This window comes from Rhodamnia argentea, chromosome 5, assembly GCF_020921035.1.
Source record: "Rhodamnia argentea isolate NSW1041297 chromosome 5, ASM2092103v1, whole genome shotgun sequence".
Classification (NCBI taxonomy): Eukaryota; Viridiplantae; Streptophyta; class Magnoliopsida; order Myrtales; family Myrtaceae; genus Rhodamnia; species Rhodamnia argentea.
Window position 1 is genome coordinate 30,453,265 of NC_063154.1, and position 22,130 is coordinate 30,475,394.

At 38.8% G+C, this 22,130-nt stretch overlaps 1 protein-coding gene across 1 annotated transcript; it reads right to left on the reverse strand.

Moving 5' to 3' along the window:
- Positions 1-187: 187 nt before the first annotated feature.
- Positions 188-18,381, reverse strand: LOC115726779. Its single transcript, XM_048279785.1, has 8 exons — positions 15,487-18,381; positions 14,314-14,560; positions 14,137-14,201; positions 6,060-6,764; positions 4,537-5,232; positions 3,713-4,429; positions 1,855-2,310; positions 188-1,027 (listed from the first exon to the last, which is right to left on the reverse strand). The coding sequence occupies exons 1-8, from the start codon at positions 18,379-18,381 to the stop codon at positions 188-190; spliced, it is 6,621 nt and encodes a 2,206-aa protein (XP_048135742.1).
- Between the last annotated feature and the right edge of the window lie 3,749 nt (positions 18,382-22,130).

Sequence of the window (22,130 nt, forward strand, 5' to 3'; positions counted from 1 at the left end):
TTGACTTGATGATGTCGCCTGACCGAAGCAAAGAAACGAAACATGAAAATATCTCATCTTCCTTCGACTTTTCTTCTTCCTCTCTCGTGGGGAAAGGGAAAAAGGAAAAATGAAAATTGTGAAAAGATCACCCTCATTTTTAATTGGATCTACTTTACCTCATTTTTTATTGTGCATATATATTTGTTTATGACGACAACTTTTGTATGGCTCTATTCAGATCACCCATCCCCTCCCAGTTCCGTTCCCACTCGTATCCAAACAGTGTCCCCCGTTTTAGGTATGGCGTGCTTAGCGTACCCTTAGAAAAGATCTTCATTTTGGGGCACTCTTCCACTTTAATCCAGAACAAGAATGATGAAAACCTCAAGATGCAACTTGTGGTGGAGGAGAAGCATTCTAGGCTTGGCATATTTTTGAGTGTCAATATATTAAGCTTCTCAAAAGAAATCACTTTTCCTTCTCCATTTTCATCATTTGCCACTACTTCTTTCATTTTTTCACATCCTATTATAGTCATCTTCTCAAGATGCACCAAACTTGCGATCGCTGAAGCTGTCCCTAGATGTACCAATCCGGAGGAATTCTTCACCACCAACTCCATCAAATTCCGGAAGGATGTCACGGCTGGAAATAGTACCGTCAAATCGGGACAATCCCGGACCTCAAGTCTGTAGATGCTCAGAAGAATTTTGGACACTAAACGGTCTTCCCTCCACACACGCTTTAGCTTGTGTAGCTTGCTCAACTTAAGTTCTCTTAAACTTTCAAGCACCGAATTTCTTTCCTCGTCAACAAATCCTTCGTCAGGGAATATATCTTCAAAGGAGCTGCAGAAGACCTCGAGGCTTTCCAGATTCAGAAATCTCTCTAGGACGAATCTGGGAGGAAAGACGGCATTTTCCTCGTGAAAGCATGCCAATGTTATCGCTTTAAGCTTGCCAAAGATGTCATCAAGATATTTTCCATCCTGTATCATCTCAATGTCTTTATGGACTAATAAAAGTCTCTCTAAGTTTGGAAAGTCCTGTCAAATTGCCAATACAGTGAGAGAAATAAATTCAAGTAGAGGTTCAACAATAAATCACTAGTTGTAAAAGGTAAACCTATTTCATTTGATTTGCGTGATAGGTGCCCATCTTACAATTCATTAAATCCAAAGAGCTCTACATACATATCTCAAGTAGAGGATGGTAGAGTGAATCTAAATTCCAGAGCCCTCCAGCTCACCAAATTCCTCTAATATTAGGTATATCTTATCTGGAATTTTTTGTAATAAGGGGCACTCGTAATGTATCTAAAAATTATGGGGCCCACACCCTTAAAAGTGTGCTTAATATAAGAGACATCTTATTTCGTTTGCAAGCTCATAGGTAAGGGGTTTTGCAATTTCTATAGTGAAGCAGACATGAAATATAATTGGCGAATTAAAGAATAAGTGAAAAAAAAATTGTTTGAGTTTATTTTTCTTAAGAGTTTGTAGAAAAATAAAATAATAGAGCATAAAACTACAACGCAGGACGTGTCAACAATGGAGAGGATCTCGTGTGAATCCTCATTGACTTCCCCAAGGAGCGCCATTAGATAAGAGTACATTACGAACATATTGTGTAGTCAACAGAAATCTGTTATTATTTTTGTAGCTCTACGTAACGGAATATCCTAGGTGTTTTCACAAATGAAAAGCATACTTGAGACATTAAACATATCTTATGTTGTCGACAACCCGATTGGCAAGGGAGAGCATATTTCCTATCGTATCATAACGTGATATGTGATCATGTAGAGGGCATGAGATTAGTTGGTATGTTAAAGAACAAAGTAGAAACCAAGGAAAAGCAGTTGTAATCATACCCTCTCAAACGAAGAGTGTGCTTCTTGGTCTAAAAGATCCCGTTGATCATTTCCCTGTGTCCATGAACATTTATCACGGTGAGTCACTTGCAATTTCTTCAAGAATGGCCAATTCAAAGTGGGCAAGTTAGGGCAGAAGGTCTTGAGTCCCGGCATTTCATGTAACACCAAAGAGGTCGGTTTCGGAAAAAGAACTTGAGCAATGTTGGAGTGTGGATTGTCATCTCCATTAGCGATTATTTCCTCGATCCTACAAGATTCCATTCGAAGCTTCTCAAGTTGGGTTAGACTTGTAGCCACCCAATGTGGAAATAGATTTTCAAGGCTCTTGCAGTTTTTCACTTTCACTTCCCAAAGGGAGTCAAAAGTGAGAGTTTCTAAAGGATTGTCGGTCCATATTTTGCCTAAATTGTCCATGTGAGAGAGAGCCATCCGCGCAAGCCCGGGAAATTGTACCTGCCATATTGAGAATAAATGACACAATGAATGTGATTGTATTGAGTTATCACCTCAAAAAGGGAATTTCCAAAGTTCCCTAGCTCTCACATGTCATGAGAATGCAAGAGCTTGTTAGTGACAAAAACAGGGAGGGGCTAATTGATCCTTTCATTTCAGTTGATCGATGACTAAGGCCTAGTATATTATTGCATTGCAAAAAGCGTGAAATGATGAATGCATTTATAATCACTAGTACATTGAGCATCGGCTTTTACGTAGTTTAGTTGATACTTAATACCGACCACGCCTTATCCCTTTAACTTTTGGAAAGTTGCAATGATGAATATTAAAAATTAAAAAGCAGCTTGCACCGATCATTATCAACGTTTAGAGCACTCCAAGGGGAACGTGCAATTTGCCAGATTTGTTTACACTTATCATTATCAAAGTTGGTTGCGCTAATCTTTTGATGATGCAACATTAGATAAGCTAAGAATTTCTTAGATTTATTTACTTCAAGGAATGATTGAAACCGAAGCACGGTTCAAAGCAAGTTTGACACACGTGCTTCAATTCGGTCGGTATATATATATTTACTTCTCTCTTCCTAAAGTCAGCTCCAATGCCACACTGGTGGGTGCAAGTAAACAACGCTCCAACGACAGGTATAAGCTGGTTCTACAGTTTCTTTTTTATATATTGAAAAAATTAGCTTCCCATTTTCATCTTTACTAGATTTAGAAAAATCCAGAAAGTATTAGCAAACTTGAATCGGTCTCATTATCTTAGTATCATACGGGTACGGATGAATCGATGGCTGAGATCAATAAGCCACGGAATGGGAGCACAAACGAGCGTAGAGCAACTTCACTTATAATTAATTTGCAACTCGAGTCCGACACAATTCAATGCGTCTTCTTGCGGCAGAGATTATTTCCTCTATTTACTATGAGCACCGCTACTTATTCAACACTAATACTAATTGCGAGCATTGCTTATGAAAATTTGATGGCAAACAAGATAAAAAAAATAACGTCAATTGTTTACTAGATTTGTCTTTATTATTTATGGAAATTTTTGTACCGAAAGAAAATTAATTCGTACAGTGCATGGGCAACATAACGACTTGAATGAATGACCTATGTTATGATCTTAGACAAAGCAAATTGGGTCAATTTACTAGTTCTACATTGAGAATATTCGGATCCAACCACCGGCAAGAATTGGGTGTAAGAGGAAACCAATTTCTTATCCTTGATTGATGCCGTGTTCGGAGGATTTTTTTTTACCCAAACAAAAAACCAAAATCAGATGTCACATTGCTCTAGAACAAAATTTTTTTCATGTGATGCGTGCATTCATTTGACTAGATAATTTATTTGAAAAACAAAATCATTGGATTCAGAAAAAGAAGACTAACCCGTGCAGTGAAAAGTGAAGGCGTGCTATGGTCAATATCCAATGAAGACTGCCAAGTCAAACTTCTCATTTTGGAGCAGTGGGCAATCCTCGGATATTCTATTTTGGGACAATCCAGCACATGATTCTTTCCCAATAGGAAACTAGTCAAATTGGGCAACCATTTCGGTGTCATCCGACCGAGCCTCGGGAATGAAATCTTCTCCACTGTGCTTCCTCGCCCTTCTTCCTCTTCGATAACTCCTTCCATCCGATCACACTCCTTTATTTCCATATGATATAGATTGGCAAGGCACCAAGCCATTGATGGAGTGAAAGCATGTCTCAAGTTGCTGCATTTATAAAGAGTCAGAGAAAATAGAGCATCGAAGCGCATCGTTCCTTGAAGATCTTTGTTCCATAGTTGCCTCAACTTCGGTAGATTGATGAAGTTCAAATTCTTTAAGCGAGGTAGCACCCGAGTGCTTTCCATAGCCTCAAGCCCTTGAAGATCGAATATTTGTTCCAAAGACTTGCAATCACGCACATGCAAGCTCGTCATTTCCTCTAAAACAAGCATCAATTTGGATGGCACAGCGTTAATAAATGATGGACACTTATCCACCACCGGGGTTTCTAATTGCCAAGATGAATTGACGGGATTATGTTCGTTGTCCCACTTTCCAACGAGATCAGGGAACTCAAACAGCCGCACAAACTCAGCCTTAGCAACCGTAGCCTGTCAGAAAATGCATCATTAAACATAAAATTCTAGTTAGCAAAAGCAGTTACTTTATCGATGATAAAAAATAGCCAATTGCACGGAATTTAGTAGCTGATGCATACCATTTCTTTAAACATATATTGGATGGTCATGTTGAGGTTTTCCTTCCAAAATCCCGCCCTATCTACTTTTACTCTCTCCAGCTTTGGTGCCTCTATTGGCCCCTCGGAGAAGAACTTCATATTGGGACATCCATTCACAATGACATCTTCCAAGATAGGGAATATTAAAGCGCATCCACCCGAGCTGAAACATTTCAACTCTATCAACCCATCAAGCTCCATACACTTCAAATGATGGAAAGCCACTTCATGCTCCTCCTTACTTCCATTTTCACTAATAACTTCTGTCAATATCCTACAATTACTTATCCTCAATTTTGTGAGAGCCACCAAATTTTCAGCTGTTGTCGATGTAAACATACTTGATAACCCATCACAATCTGACACATTTAGAGCCTTCGGATGTTTAATTTGTCTTGAAAAGGGTAATATTACTTTTTGCTCTTGACTAGGGCCTTCCATGGCTTCCACATTGCTGCTTGGCTCTTCTAGATAAGATTCACGTACGACTAGCTCTTCCAAGTTGGTTAAATTCTCAATAAAACGACTTGTGGATGTTGCAGATTCCTTCGAGAGATGACGAAGCTCAAGAACTCTAAGCTTGCGTAAGAATTCTTCATCATGAAAATCCCCATGCCATATCTCCATCCGTTCGCATAAATCCAATTCCAACTCTTCAAGATTAGGGAATGCGCCCTGAAAGAATAATCAAATCAAAAGTTAAACCAGCTTATTTGAAAGACAACTCAGGTACAATGACTTTAGTCGTGAATAATCAACTCTTGGAGATTAGGGAATGCACCTTGAAAAAAAATAGTCAAATCAGAACCTAACGTCAGCTTACTTAAAAAAGTATTCATGTATTATGGTTTAAGTCCTGCATATCGTTCATTTTAGAATATCGAATCTGAAAAAAAAAAAAAAAGAATATCGAATCTCTTGTGACTCAACGGAAAGATATGTGCCCTAATGAAATAAACACTGCCGTTGATATTTTATATTTGACTTGTATCCATATTTAAACTTAAGTAACTCCTTACATTCATCTTTCTATAGATAAATCCATTGTGAAAATAACATTTGCATCAATAAGAGCCACAATTGCATGAATTTCAGTTGTTAATATTAATGATAATGTCCCATCTTTCCGTTTTTACCATAATATCAATATATGTATAGGGTTCAAATTAGACAACACACTTCGTGCCATGGTAAGATCACACCACATGCCACATGTTTGCAATCTTTGCGGTACTTAAGAGAGAGCTAAATCATCGGAATTAGCCTTTGTTTTTTAGGGTTCAATGAGTATGCATTTGGAACGTCGGACATGGACAACAATGTTGGTCAACACTTGAAGAACATATGATGTTTCAATGTTGTAATATTTCTATGGATTCAAAGCGAGTCATCCAGTTTACATCCTCATTTTTAGAGCTACTTTTATGCGATGCTTGGCTTTGACGTTAACCATCACTTCAAATATTCACCATGGAAGCTAAATAAATAATCTTGGGTCGTACCTTTTCTATTAAGAAGAGAGGTTGTTTATGACGTGGTATCTCATTCTCGGTTTGGGAAGCAAGTATCCCCACTTTGCTACGGTCGTCCATCTTCAAGGTCTTCAATGTTGGCCAATGGGATGTGTGTGTTCCATTATAGAGGCACTTCAACTTTGTCGGATGCTCAAGCCGGAGGGAGGTCAACTTTGGGAATTCAAACCCGGGAACTAGTAGTTCTTCCTCCTCCTCGATGAGTTCCGCAATGCCACATTCATGGATCACCAACTCCTCAAGTTGGATTAGATCTCCGGTTACCGAGGCTAGAAATAGAGAGGTCAGGCTATTGCATTTGGAAACGCTAACAGAACGTAGACGCTGGAATTTAACTTGACGGTGGAGTTCCTTATCCCATACACACTTTAGCTTTGGTAATCCCGATATTGTTAGCTCTCTTAACGGAAGAGCAACAGGATGCCCATCTAGAGGAATTAGTGGCTGAAGTTCAAAAACAACTTCAAGTGAAACACATGCTTTTGCCTCCAAACTTTCCAGGCTCTTGAGCTGTCCCAGAACGAAAGAAGGAACAACGGTCACAAACTTATTGCATTCATCCACATAAAGCGATTTTAGCTTGGGGAAAGATTCCACAACAACTTGATTGTCCCATATCATCTGGATGTTATCCAAGCCGGTGATACATAATTTCTCCAAGCTAGGCAAAGCAACCTGCGGGTATTCCCTCACGAAATTGGTGATTCGGTTAAATTACGAATTCATGAACTTCCAAGATGTAAACACATATGAGTGTCAAGATGTAAATAATAGATTCACGAAATTGGTGTTCTGTTTTAAGTTGCACAAATGGAAAAAATAATAAAAAAATAAAAAATTAGCAAAACATCTCCATACTGATGTGTATGACTCTAGGACAGGAAGGGTAGGCTATTTGAATTACTAGAGACAAATAAGAAAGTAGGAATTCTATTCCGACCAGATTCTGTTGACAGTGGACAAAATAGTAATCTGGATATGCTCATATAACAATCATATAATCACATTCGTCTACGAGAAAGCAATTAAAAAAAATTACTTGGTTCAAAAGAACAAATCTTACTTGCATCATTTCACACTTGAAATAACTAGACACACTTAAATCGATTGAATTTTCTCTTTAAAATTCATTGATCTTTTATCACTGCTGGACAAGTCAAATAACTCAACTGAAATGGCTGATCATCAAAATGTATCTTATTTATTTAACAACAATTTCATAAAAATGGTCTTGCAGTTCATGTAAAAACTGAAACCAGTGATTTCCTTTCGCTAGTGCAATTAAGAGAGAGTAAAGCTTCCTTCGATTGGGAAAAAAAAGTGAGATCTTGTAAGTGCAAATGAAGTCAAGTGCGCGTCTTTTAAGTGCAAATGAAGTAAATTAAGAGAGAGTAAAGCTTCCTTCGAACTCTTGAACCTTACTGCTCACTTTAGATGAGTGCGAATGGGAGAGGGGGATTATTAGGCAATACAGAAGGAAAATAAAATAAAATAAAATAAAGAAACGGAGTAAGAAAATCACCCTACTAATGTCATTTCTAATATCTGGTCTTTCCTTTGGTAATGAATTTGCAATGCAGAGCTTAATTTGATTAATGAGCCAGTTTTATTGCATCTAAATAACTTCTTCAGAAATGATTTTACGAGTCGAGCATTACTTTTCTCCCTCCATCTGAAAAAGCATGCCCCAACTGGGAAGAAGAACACTTGAGATCAGACGCACTACCTTGTGGGACCCACAACTTATGCGTCTTGGGACCCATCATTAGTTTCATTGACTATCGCGCCATTATAAAAGCCACATGCTTTCCCTGGCTGACTGGCCAATTTTTGTTCAATCATATCTATTGACAATGGACAAAATAGTAATTTGAATATGCTCATATAACAATCATATAATCACATTAGTCTCCCATGGATTCCAAATTTAAATAAAATCTCTCCCTCTCTTCAATTTAGTTACTTACCTAAAATAATGAATTAGCTAATGTGTGCAGCAATAGTTAATTCACTTACAGACGAGGAAGAATTTATTTAGAGAAACAAGAACCGCTTCAAAAGGGTAGCTAACATTAGAACTTAGAAGTCAATGGATTGACGTGGTAAAAGAAAAATGCAGCTGAGGATAGCTTGAGGAAGAATATTAGCAATTAGAAAGAAAAGGTGTGATTTTATCTGCTACCGAGTGCCTAAAATCAATATTTTATCACGCTAAAGCAATTTAAAAAGGAATTACAATGATCAAACAAACAAATCTTACTTGCATCATTCCACACTTGAAAGAACTATACTTAATTCGATTTAGTTTTCCCTTTAAAATTCATTGATCTTTTGTCAGTCCTAGAAAGTCCAATAGTTAGATACCGACGACATATCATACACACTTGACTCAAATGGTTGAAGATTTTCCGAACTCATTATAGAAGATTAAAATTATCTAAGAGAGTCAACGTATTAATCTTGTGGGACAGCCCATATTCACAGCCTAACAACATTTCAGGTGAATGACCCATATTGCTTTTAGTTTAGTCAGAATGGACCCGCCCGTAAATTAATCTTTTGTCATTTTCCAGTGAAATGTTCTTCCACTTCCGCTGGAACCATAATCCTGTGGAAAGCTTTGTTTTCTGCTTTTCTTTTTTAATTTCCTTTTTGTAAAGAACAACTAGTCTTTTCCAAACGTTCATTACTGTAAGAAAATCCTTCATCTGCCAGGCCATCACCCATCACACGTTTTGAGAATCACGTTTTCTCTTCGTAGACTCTAAGAGCATATTGAAGAGTCTCGGGAAGCTCCTCGCTTGAAGAAATTCGGCTAAGATTGTGTTCAAAATAACCACCAAAAGCTTGAAAAAAGCTAAGCAATGGTAAAAATTATAAAAAGAATTCTAAATGCATTGCACTTTTTCCAATTAATGATAAACTTTCCAATTTTGTTAATTTGATCCTAAATATTTTAATAATTTGTCAATATAGTCCATCCGGCCAATTATGGCCGGAAATTGATGACGTGGACACCAGTCGTCCTACATGTTACGGTCAACATTGAAGTGATTTTTTTTAAAAATTCTCAATTTTAATGTTTATTTTTTAATGTTAAGTGTCGGATCAGGCCGCCGGCCACCGGTTGAGGTCTAGAGACCCTTGCCGGCCACCCTCACCGGTTGTGGTGACCGTCGCGGCCCTTGCTCATAGGCCAGAGAGCCACATGCCGCCGCCCAATAGCCGGTGGCCCCCTGTCGGCCATTGAAGTATCGTTAACGCCGACAAGATTACGACGAAAAAAGAAAAAAGAAAAGAAAAAAAAGCAAAAGAGCAAAAAAGCAAAGCCCCACCATCAACTTCGGTGATAATCATGTAATTATAAGAGGGCAATCTTATCTACTCAACTAAAACGCTCCACTCCACTGCAATTTTTTCCCGTATAAACTATAGCCGTGAGCTTTTCTTCTTAACGAGGCAATTGTTTATCATTAGTTTACCAATTCAGTTTAATGATAGTACATTACTATTAATGACCAACTTAACAAGTGGAATTTGTTTTGTTTTAAATCCAATGGCCGATGTTGGATAACGGGACTTGTCCCGTAAAATAGCATATAGGGCCATAACATTTATCGTTAATAGTGTAACGTCATTTTCATTGATAAAAAATAATAATAAAGCATTTTCCACCTGCCTTTGCTCCCCTTTTTTAACTTGAATGATTTGTCATCTTCTTTAAAGTTGGAGTTGAGATTATACCTAGTGGATCTCCTATTAAATGTCATTACTAAAGCTAGTTAAACAGTTAACTACGTCTCCGCCTGCTAGTCTGGAATTTAATATACTATAAATAATCGCCCTCAATTTCTGCCATTAATTGTTGTTGTCATGATCTAATTTATCAATTTTGTATTCAAAATATTTACTATTACATAGTGCTTGTGACACTTCTCTAAGTCGGATTTCAATGTGATAAAGGTTAAATATATATAAAATGACTAATTTTCCATATTACGAATGTTAAGATCTATTGCATCTCAATTGCCATTTCATACACCGGACAAAAAAAGAAAAATTTTCCATTTCATACGCTCGAGTCGCGACAGCATCTTGGCCTAATGCTTCTAACTATGGGTTGAGCTTTTGCTATGCTTTGTCTCGTGCATCTAATTTGATGTAACGTAATCACATACCTCTCCACCGAAGAGTGCAGCAGAGTGTGAGTTGACTCCGTCCCGACTCTGAGCTTCTCGTGAACCTATCATTGGTTTGTCATTAGATAAAAAGAATGTCATCATTTGTATTCCGAGGATAAATCTATCTACACGAAAATCTTTAGTGACAAAAAGAAAAAATCGATCTTACACTTTTCGCGAGAGAAGCACTTCAAACTTTTCAAATGATCTAAGCGTAAATTGGTTAACATTGAGAATGCCAAAGTTTTTGATATTTCCATTCCCAGCCCTTCTTCCTCCGCGATGATCGTCTCCATCTTCTTGCAATTTGATACCGTTAGATCTCTCGGTTGTGCGAGAGATTTCACCATGGATGGAAAAAATATAAACTCGAGATTGTCACGATCATCCAACTTAAACTCCTTTAATTTATGGAAACTCACTATTCCACTAGGATTCTCGTTCCATATGCGCCTCAAGCTCCCCAACGTATTTAATTCCAAGGTGGTTAACTCTGACAGAGTCTCAACATCTCCATTGGCGCTTGGTCCTTCAAGGTAAAAAATTTCTTGCACCGAGTTGCAACTACGGATACATAAAGTTTGCAACTTGTGGAGCTTTACCAACGATCTGGAACTGATAACCTTTGAGAGAGATTGGCACCGCTCCACTTTGAGAGATTGGAGATTGCTCGACTCTGGTGGAGATTCATCGCTCCATATCTCTTTTAAATTGGGAAGATCTTCTATTGTCAAGGAGTCCAACAATGGAAATGAAACCTGACGAACGGACCCATCAACAATAGAATTTACAATTACAAAGGACGGGCAGGAAATTTATGTGCTTATAGCAAGTTATCATAATTGGTCACTGAAGAAAATTTACAAGCAAGATACTTTACAACCTTTAGATAATTTTTTCCATCACAAAAATTTATGATAAACAAAAGCTAATTTACAATACAAAATGCAATTATATGACCCCAAAAGACAACTAGTGAACTTGACCATCAATTTTCTAGTGACAACGGAAACTAGTCACCCATAAAGCGAAAGGAAAATAAAGCTTTCAAGGTAAATTACTTCATGTAAGGTAAGCTCATATAACCCATCTCAATTAATCATCCTCGTTGTCAGTAATTTCTTTAAAGATGAGTCTACATACACAGCCTGCATGTTTGAGACCATAAGATTTTAGGTGAAAAGACCCAATTGTCCCTGCTCTACAATGGAAAGCTTTATTTTCTATGTTTTTCCAAGGGTTCATTGCTAAAACACTAGAAAATCCTTCACCCATCCATCGCTCCCATCCATACAAGTAGTTTTTGACTTTTTTTTTTTTTGTGTTTCGTTCATTGGACTATTGTCATCCCCAACAAGCATGTGGGACCCACGACTAAAATTTCCACGACTCTTTGCTGACGGGGAGCGGGCTCAGATTCCTTCTGCTGGTGCACCTAGGGCCAAGGGAGAGTAAAGCTTCCTTCGACCAGGAAATTAACAGTACGAAATTCCAACTCATATATGTCTGCAACTCTTGTGAGATATTTCAATCAAAGTAAAGGTTGTAAGTAAATTTAGTTAGTTTTAATTTTGACTATGCTTTAGCTTCTAGTATATTTAAGAGATGTAAGTTAATCATGTACCTCTCGATTGAAGAGGGCACTGGAGCGTGATTGGATGCGGTCCCGACTCCGATCTGCTGGTGAACCCGTTATCAATTTTTCATTGGATGAAAAGAATTGTGAACATTTGTATTCCATGGATGAATCCATCTACGCGAAGATCTTCGATGATGAAAACAAAAGATAAATCTTACATTTTTCGTGAGAGAAACACATTAGACTTTCCAAATGATACAAGCCTAAATCGGTCAACATCGTGAATGATAAAGTGTCCGATATTTCCACTCCCAATCCTTCTTCCTCCATAATGATCGCCTCCATCTTCCGGCAATTCCATACACGTAGTTCTCTCAATCGTGCGAGAGATTTAACCATGGATGGGGAAAACATGAACCCAATGTTGTCCAAGTCACCGACTTGTAATGTCTCCAAACTTGGAAAGGCAACCTGCGGAATTCGTTCATGAAATTGGTGATTTAGTTAAATCTCGAATTCATGAACTTCCAAGATGTAAATATAGATGAGTACCAAGGGGTGAGAGGAATTATTGAGTAGCACAAAAAGGAAAAAAAAAGAGAATAAAATAAATTAAAAAACGTACTAAGAAAATCACCATACTAAAATGAGTGATTTCCTTTCCAAAGGTTCATCGCAATAACTCTAGAAAAATGAATGATTACTCCGCAAAGAACGACAAGTCAAGTACTCAAGCACACTAGCATGTGGGACCCACGACTCTTTGCTGACGGGGAGCGGGCTCAGATTCCTTCTGCTGGTGCACCTAGGGCCAAGGGAGAGTAAAGCTTCCTTCGACCAGGAAATTAACAGTACGAAATTCCAACTCATATATGTCTGCAACTCTTGTGAGATATTTCAATCAAAGTAAAGGTTGTAAGTAAATTTAGTTAGTTTTAATTTTGACTATGCTTTAACTTCTAGTATATTTAAGAGATGTAAGTTAATCATGTACCTCTCGATTGAAGAGGGCACTGGAGCGTGATTGGATGCGGTCCCGACTCCGATCTGCTGGTGAACTTGTTATCAATTTTTCATTGGATGAAAAGAATTGTGAACATTTGTATTCCATGGATGAATCCATCTACGCGAAGATCTTCGATGATGAAAACAAAAGATAAATCTTACATTTTTCGTGAGAGAAACACGTTAGACTTTCCAAATGATACAAGCCTAAATCGGTCAACATCGTGAATGATAGAGTGTCTGATATTTCCACTCCCAATCCTTCTTCCTCCATAATGATCGCCTCCATCTTCTGGCAATTCCGTACACGTAGTTCTCTCAATCGTGCGAGAGATTTAACCATGGATGGGGAAAACATGAACCCAATGTTGTCCAAGTCACCGACTAGTAATGTCTCCAAACTTGGAAAGGCAACATGCGGAATTCGTTCATGAAATTGGTGATTTAGTTAAATCTCGAATTCATGAACTTCCAAGATGTAAATATAGATGAGTACCAAGGGATGAGGGAAATTATTGAGTTGCGCAAAAAAAAAAAAAAAGAGAATAAAATAAATTAAAAAATGTACTAAGAAAATCACCATACTAATGTGGCTTCTAGTTTCCAGTCTTTCCCGTGCTAGTGGAAGAGATTGGAAAATTGATGACCCGAAGACCCGGTTCGTACCTCGATGTGAGCGAGTTAGTTGGTGGATTAGCGACCATGGGAATTGACTCATTAATTAGTCAATTTAGGAAGTCGCGATTTTCAATTTTAAGCCCGGCCTATATGTGCTCTGCACCGCCATTGACCCCCCTGGTTTGACTTTTCGTAACTGCCCTTTATTTTCGTTTATTTTATTTTTGCGCATTTTCTGCTCTTTCGTTATTTTCAGTTGCGATACGATGCCGGCAGCAACTGAATTGTCTTTACTAGATTATTTCAAATGTCCCGAGGTAAACAGCCAATTTTGAGAAGAGCTTTATCTTCATTGACAACAACGGTAGGCGAGATGCAACCATGCCTACTAGAAAGTAGAAATAAATAAATAGAATAATGCTTAAAAGGACAATCATGTCAAATAAAATCAAGAGAAACGTGGTTATAGTTTCGATTAAGGGCCTGAAGTGGGCTCATTTTATTAAATAAGGGCCCGAAGCGGACATCGTTTCGATTCGGGGCCTGAAGTGCATTGTTTCTAATAATTCTCTTTTCAATTATTTTAATCAAAGTACCCTTTGTAAGCAATTTAGTTAGTTTTTATTTTGGTTATGCTTTGTCTCGGGTATATTTGATCACCTACCTCTTGAGTGAAGAGTGCAGAGCAGCGTGATTTGACGTGGTCCGGACTTTGAGTTTCTTGTGAACCTGTCATTGATTTTCCATTGGACGAAATGAATGTCATCATTTGTATTACAAAGATGAATATATCTACAAGAAGATCTACAATGATGAAAGAATAAATCAATCTTACACTTACTGTTAGAGAAACGCGTTAAACTTCCCAAATATGATAAGGATAAATTGGTTAACATCGGGAATGACAGAGTTTCTGATATTTCCACTCCCAATCCTTCTTCCTCCGTAATGATTGCCTCCATCTTCTTGCAAAACCCTACAGTTAGATTTCTCGGTTGTGCGAGGGATTTAACCATGGATGGGGAAAACATGAACCCAACGTTGTCCAAGTCCCGGAATGTTAATGTCGCCAAACTTGGAAAGGCAACCTACGGAATTCGTTCATGAAATTGGTGATTTGGTTAAATCTCGAATTCATGAACTTCCAAGATGTAAATATAGATGAGTACCAAGGAGCGCGGGGAATTATTGAGTTGCGCAAAAAGAAAAAGAAAAAAAGAAGAATAAAATGAGCAAATGGACTAAGAAAATCAACGAAATATGCAATGCTTGGCCAGGGTCTAAGGAGAAGTACTAGTACTCAGACATAAGAGCCTGCAGGGCCCACAAATCATATTGCATGAGTCTTGGACCCCGCCGATTTAAACAGGATATCAAATGCTAAAAGTCTGTACAAGTACATCTATCCATACTGTACGCGTGCATGAACATGCACGAAATTCTGTGCTCATATAATTATGGGGCTATGCAATGACTAAGTGCTTATTTAAGCACAATACACACAAAAAAAAAATGTGCATCAATTAGGTTAGTATAGTTGCTTTTAGTTGAAAGCCCGGTCCTCCTTCCCATTCTTCGTATTGGTTTGTAAGAGTCACCTATATTTTACATTTTGGGGATAATAACAAAGTTTAGTAAATAAATTCAATGGAATCCATTTCGAAAGAGTACAAATAACTTTACTTATGAAATTACGTTAATGCCAAAAACATTCCCTTCAATTATGCTTTATGAAACCCTATTAATATTGATATGCTTGCGGAATGTAAATTTAAAATAGCTCGGAACCTATCACAAAAAAAATTTACATGGATTTCATTCGATTAGTTGGATTTCTACTCAATTTGGAGAAACGGAAGATTTTGCCTTATCTAATCACAGGGAAGGCAGGAACAGACAAGGTAATTATGAAGAAAATAAACTGAAAATAACAAAACGAATAAGCATCATAATATGCGTTACATCAAGAAGAAAAAATCAATAAATAATTAATGCTCTTTTAATAGAAAGTTACCTGTTCTCCGTTGAGGAACGCAATTTGAGTGCCCACTTGGTCGTCTGATGTACTCCTCGAAGGAGACGACCCAGCGGAGAAAAAATTAGCGATATTTGGCAAGTCACACAATTCCAATACACGCAACTTAGGAAACTCAAGTTTACCACGATCATCATCAGCTTCTACAATCCCCCGCATTAATTTGCATCTGCGAACTTTGATCTTTTCTAAATGTGAAAGTTGTCTCACCACTGAACGAGGAAATAGAACTTCCATCTTGTCGCAACTGTCAACTCGTACTTCTTTTAATGTACTGAAGGACTCGATGGATATATGGTTGTGGTATATCTTCTCCAAGTTGATTAGATTCTTGAGAAGTAACGTCTCCAAAGCAGGAAGGGAAGGCCACTCGAGGATGTAACAGACGGAGGGACTATTCTTGACCTGTAGATGCTTTAATTCTGGAAAACCTTTTCGAGATAACGCACAAATACTTTGCTCGCTTCCATCCAACTGGTCCAAAAGCAGATCGTTAGTTTTGTCCAAGATACTTTTTATGCACTCTTTTCGAAGAACATCTCTGAATGGATCCAACTTGAGCTCCAATGTCCTCGATCCATTGCAATCCTTCCACTCCTCCCACTCCTCCCACTGGCGCCACTCTTCCCACCGGCGCCACTCTTTACCTATTCGGATTTCATACTTGGTTAATTTCTCGACGTATAGATCGTCTGGGAGCACCCTCGGATCAGGAATGGACACATGCAGAGTGCATAGCTTCTTCATGTGATTCAACTCACTCAGACTTGCATTAGTTGGTTGAGTTTGCTCCCCTGCACTCCAATGATGAAAGCTTTGCTTCAAGTACAACTCCTCTAAGTTGGTCAAGCTTTGAAGTACACCCGGTTCAATAATCTCAAGTTCTGGACAATCGCTCAAGTCTAACGACCTGAGTTCTACCAGTTGCCCAATTTCTTTCGGCAATCGCTGAATTTTTGAGTTCACAATGCTGAGAATCTGTAACCTTTTTAGATTGCCAAGAATGGCCACATCCTCAAATGAACAATTCTGAAAACACAGGGTGTGTACGTTTGCCAATAATTGAAACGGCGAAGGGGAGCAAGTGAGACGTACTCTGGCAAGATTTAAGACCATGAGATTTCTCATAGAGTTGAAATATGAATCTGGGATATGAAGAGAAGCGTCGTTTGTGGACATCAAAAGGATGCGCAGTTTGGGGCAATTTAATTCTGACGGAAGCTCCTTCATGTTGGGAAAGCACATAGCCTCACAGCTTTCGAGCTCATCCTCCGGCAATTCTGTTACTGACTTAACTTTATCTTCCAACACAAGAAGAGGGTGATGATCTCTCGAAGAGACCAAGGCAACAAACTTGCGAACCAAGTCATGGATCTTGAAACCACCAACGTCTTCGCTGTCTAACAAAAGGGCAGAGGCCTGAAGAGCGCGGATATGTGTGCGCAACCTATCTCCAGCTGCTTCCATGCTTCCAACTCCTCGAAATATCCCCAAACCGAAGCCGTACCTCACCAAGTATTCAAGAGAAGGCTTCGAGACGCCACAGACAACACAGAGTCGTAATAATTTCTTCTCCTCATCTTTTAATTTATCATAACTCCATTTCAGCATGCCATCTATCAAAGCATTGATTTCTTCATGGTTAAACTTCTCCATGTTTCTCAAAGCGTCCTTCCATTCAAATAATTCGGCTTTTTTAAAACGTTTTGCCATTGCAACAATTAGGAAAGGCACACCTGCACATCTGTGGAGTGCTACTTCCACCCAGGGCTTGAACTCGTTATCGTGAACTTTGTCTCCCACCGTTCTCTCAAACAAAGCTCTTGCCTCTTCCTTCTCCAGCCCACGAAGGGGGAACTCCCTGTCGCAGCCCATTTCCCTTTGCAAAAGATGTTGATCTCTCGACGTCAACAACAACTTGCATCCTATGGCTTTGTTGTCATGTCCGCAACGAATGCCGACTGATTTCAAGTCCAGCTTCTCCCAAAGGTTGTCCAGTATTATCAGCACCTTCTTCTTCTCCCTCCCCTCCTTATCCAACCTGTGGCGCAGAAGCTCCGCTCGCACGTTGATATTCTTTGTGCTCTCTATGTCAGTAAGTTTCAAGCCGTGCGCAATCTCTCCTTGAATCGTCTCGATGTTTGGATTTATTGACACGTCAGCCTTAGCGACCCAATCAAACGACCTCTCTTCGATTAGTATCCTTTTGACATCCTCCAAAAGGGTGGACTTGCCGACCCCGCCCATCCCGTAAACCCCGACCACACTATTGCTGTTATCGGCAAGAGCGTCCATGATTTTCCGTATCATCAAAGCTCTGGATTTGAAGACGCCATCATCCCTAAGCTTAACCGACGTCAAGGCAGGAAAAACAGAGGCCGTCACGGGGGTGGTCAACTGGACGACATGTTCGCCTTCTCTCCTGGGCGGAGTCCCCGGAGCAGGATCGATGAAGGAGATGTCCCTGAATTCACTCCATTCTCCAGTGAGTCGCCGAATGACCTCGATCTTGTCCTTGGCCTTCCTGCTGAACTGATAGCGACAACAGGGTTCGGGAAGACTCCCGTAGCAACAAGTCTTGTTCTCCTTTTCGAAGTCGCCCAACAGGTCTCCCGCCTCCTTCAAGGCCTTCTCAGCCTTTGCCTGCCACTCCGTGACATGACTGTAGACCTCCCGGCCATTGTTTCTGGCCGCTTCTACGTCATTGTGGACCATATCAGCCTCGTACGCCAGCTTCTCGACTTCCTCCTGAAGATCCTGGGCGTAGCTCTTGGAGGAGATCACGTATCCGAATTGACGCTTGATGGGAACAACCACCCACTTCAAGACATCCCACGCAAAAGATGCAACAGGAACGGCAGGATCGATCGACATTCTTCCTTGATTTTCCCTTTTTCGGAGAAACAGAGAGCGAGAGAACGACCGGAACAGATATGACTGCAAGAAGTGGGGCGTCGAAGAGCGGACAATGGAGAAAGAAACACAAGGACGTTTTGCGTGTCGACTATAAACTTAATATACAAGACAATAGATGAGAGAGAAAGTGGAAAAGGCAGCGTAATTATTATTTTCTGAAATAAAAAAATCGGGTCTATTAACGATTGTGTTTACTTAAAAGGATGTGATTTAAGCAAGCATGGGTGCGTAAATAGCCCCACCCAAGAACTATTTTTCAACCAAATGGATAGTTCTTTTTCGGCCTTAGAGAATTTCACCTTTCGGTGCCTGAAGCAAATTGCCAATGGAAGATTGGAGATACATGTCAATACCATCGTTGATTATACGTCGGAGGCTTAAAAGAGCAAGAAAAAGGTAGTACAAAAGCTCTAAAAGAAGCCTTTGTGTCCAACCACTACTCAATCTTCTTCATGTTCAATGGGTTGATTGAATAATGATCCCCTGATAAACTGTCAAATAGCTAAATTAGAAGTAGAGTATAAAAGATGATTGTGATGCTGGAGCAGGAATGTAAAAGGTGATTGTGTTTTGAAAAGGCTGATTGTGTGAGATAGTATGATATGTCTAGAAGTTTCACTCATTATAATTGATTGATTCAATAGTAAAATCTAACCAGTACACTATGTGCGTGGAGAGTGGGTGTGGACTTACAATAAGTCTAATCACTATAACATATGTGTGTAATTCTCTCTACCTCTTGATTCCTCGTTGTTATCTTTGTTGATATATTGCATACAAATGAATCAAATATCATATTATCATTCATCAAATTCTGACTTCGAGAGATATTTACCTTGATTATTTTAATTTCACTTTGACTTGTCAAGATTGGTCTAAATCACATATTCACCTCCTTTAGGCTATAGTGCTAGCAATAATAAATTATAATTTTACTCAATAAGTACGAGGTTAAGATTCTGTCATGATCGATGTGAAAGAGAATATTTTATTCACATCAAAGTTCAGGTTGCAAGAGTCGTAGTATTGCTGGAAAATTGCACAATCAATAGCAAACACTTTGTTCAGAATTGACCCTCGGAGGAAAAGTGTAATCGAGTGCGCTCGGTCAAGTTTCGCTAACCGATCTTCCTACGTGTAAAGGCAAGGGTGTGATGTGGACTAAAATTAAAAGGAAAACGCTATTTGTTCTTAGAAAAACGGCATCGCTGCTTGGTCGAGCGGCTTAAGCCCCAAATCACCAAATCTTTAGCTCTAATGTTGGACTTAAACAAAAGGGTCGACGGTACATAGCAGCAAATAAAGCAAGCCTCAATACAAAACTTTGCCCTTGCAAATGGTCATTTCATCTTTTTTCACCACTAATGTGCAGTCCCAACGCATCCTTTTCATCATTTCCTCCACCATTAATGTACAACCATAGAGTAGGTACTAGTTCTAAACTCGCTCTTTGCACATATCAATGAAATCATTTTAAAATATAGAAGTAACATTACTATTAAGCAAATTGCTAGATTAGAATGTCAATTGTAATTGTCACAATAAATGTAACTTCAATCTGGATTGTTAGATCAAAATTTCTAAGTAAAATAAACTTTTGCCATTCTTTATTAATATTTTAAATCGGTTTACTTTCTTGAATGCTGCTACGTCTTACGGGACAAAATTAATATGGGAAACGATTCGGAATCACCATTAAATATTGTTTTGTGGTCTCTCATTCAGATTGGAGTTTCCCCACTTTTTTTTTTCAGGTACTTTGGTCTGTTTGTTTGGAGTCTTTTACTTCTGCTTCTAATTTTTTTCAAAGGATGGAGAGGGTCGAAAAACAACAACATTTTGCTGGGAAAGTTAAAAATAAACGCCTAGGAAAAAAGGAAAATGGGAATGGATGGAGCCACACTGGGCAAGTTGAATGGTAAGCAGACTGCCCCCCGTCGGTCGCCTCCATCGGGATAACCACGATAGACTTTTTATACAATCCAGTGATAGAAATAGATGATATTTTTTTTTTGCATTTTACTGTTCCTTGATCAGTCGCTATTGCTAATGTCCAAGTCTCCACGTCCTTTCTTCCACTGCATTTTGCTGGTCCGCTGGACCAGACACCATCCCTAATGTCTATCTCCCCGTCCTTTCGTCCGCTACTGTACAAACATCTAAGTGCACGTAAGATTGCTTTGATTGATGTCGTACGAAAAGAGATGGGTGATCTCGATAATTTGCTAACGTAGAGATTATATACTGAGTAGCAATTTTTGATAATGTTCTCCTTGTTGATACATAAGATTCAGGCTTAACTTAGACCCTTATATCTAATCAATATTAACCACTACTTGAAAATAAGTCTTTATTTTTCATGTATTGTCCTTCGCAAATTTATTGATAGAAAGCACCTCTAGGTGTCCCTTTTAGTGAAAAAATGCTCAGTTCACTAAATAAAATTGAAGTTGGTTAATTATTTGTTTAGAATGTGAAATAATTATCAGATATGGTTTGAATTTTGTTAATTATCAGATATGGTTCCTTCGCAAGAGGCAAATCGATAATTTCCTTTGATTTTTCTTTTGAGAAGGAAAGAGCGAGTCTCGCACCAGCAGTGCACAGTAGACTCAATAATTCAGACTCTGATGAGCGCGACTTTGGAGGATTCTCGGACAGATGCATCTTCTTCGGCGGAGACTGATGGTACATGAACGGAGCTCACAGGGACATGTGTTGGCATTGGCCCACGAAAGAGAAGGAGTTTGCTGCCTCTGCACATCGTTTATGACACGAATCAATAAGGCAACATGGGAAACAAAGCTGTTCTAGCACAGACTGAAGGGGAAAAAAAAAAAAAGAAAGGAACGTTTTCATTCATTGCATTTTCCCAGAAATAGATGACGGCTCTAACTAGCTGTAGAGGGGGATTTGATAATTAAACCCTCATAGTTCCTCGCATATTTTGCTATTAAAGGTCACTAGAAAAAAATTGTCATAACTTTTTACAAGTATTTTATCTCACATGTCATGTTCAGATTTTCAATACTTAGAACGAACATTTTAAAAAAAAATCATGATACTTAAGTAATCGATTGGAAGATATTATAATCAAGTGAATATTTTAGGACATAAACACCCATCAAGGAACATAAAAATGAATGCTTTTCTAGCGAAGACTCAAATAACGAGGAAGAAAGAGGAGATGGGTACAGACTGTGGAGCTCGCTAAACTAACCTTAATTTAACCAGAACGAAACACCAGTCAATTCATGATGTTTTTGCGTTATTGTTCCATTACTGTGCCAGTCATTAAGTTTCATATCAATAATGCAGAGTGGGCCCAATAATTTAGACTCGGATGGGCACGTCTTTTGAGGATTGATGGAACTTGATAGTATATCAAAGATCAACGGAGGAGCTCACAGCGACATGTGCTTGCAGACTGTGCACATCATGCACGAATAAAAAAAGGCAACATAAAAAAACAGAGAAATAGAGAGAATGAAGAAAAGGAAGGAAGAGGAAAGATGGTTCTGCCGAGGAGAAGAAAGAGGGAACAGAGCAACTTATGCCTTAATGTCTGAGTGGTTGCTTGCTGCGTGAGGCGTGCTTGGACCTAGCAATCAAAATGATATTGATTCCCCTGCATATTTTTACCACCAAAAGATCTCGTGATAACTATCTTGGCTTGTAATTAATCTGTTGATTTATTTCCACATTTG

Coding starts and splice junctions, on each gene's coding strand:
- LOC115726779 (XM_048279785.1), bottom strand. CDS start 18,381: ATGTCGATCGATCCTGCCGTTCCTGTTGCATCTTTTGCGTGGGATGTC. Junction 6,765..14,136: donor CTGCACTCTTCACTCAAGAG/GTAGGTGATCAA, acceptor GAATACCCGCAG/GTTGCTTTGCCTAGCTTGGA. Junction 2,311..3,712: donor CTTCACTTTTCACTGCACGG/GTTAGTCTTCTT, acceptor TCAATATGGCAG/GTACAATTTCCCGGGCTTGC.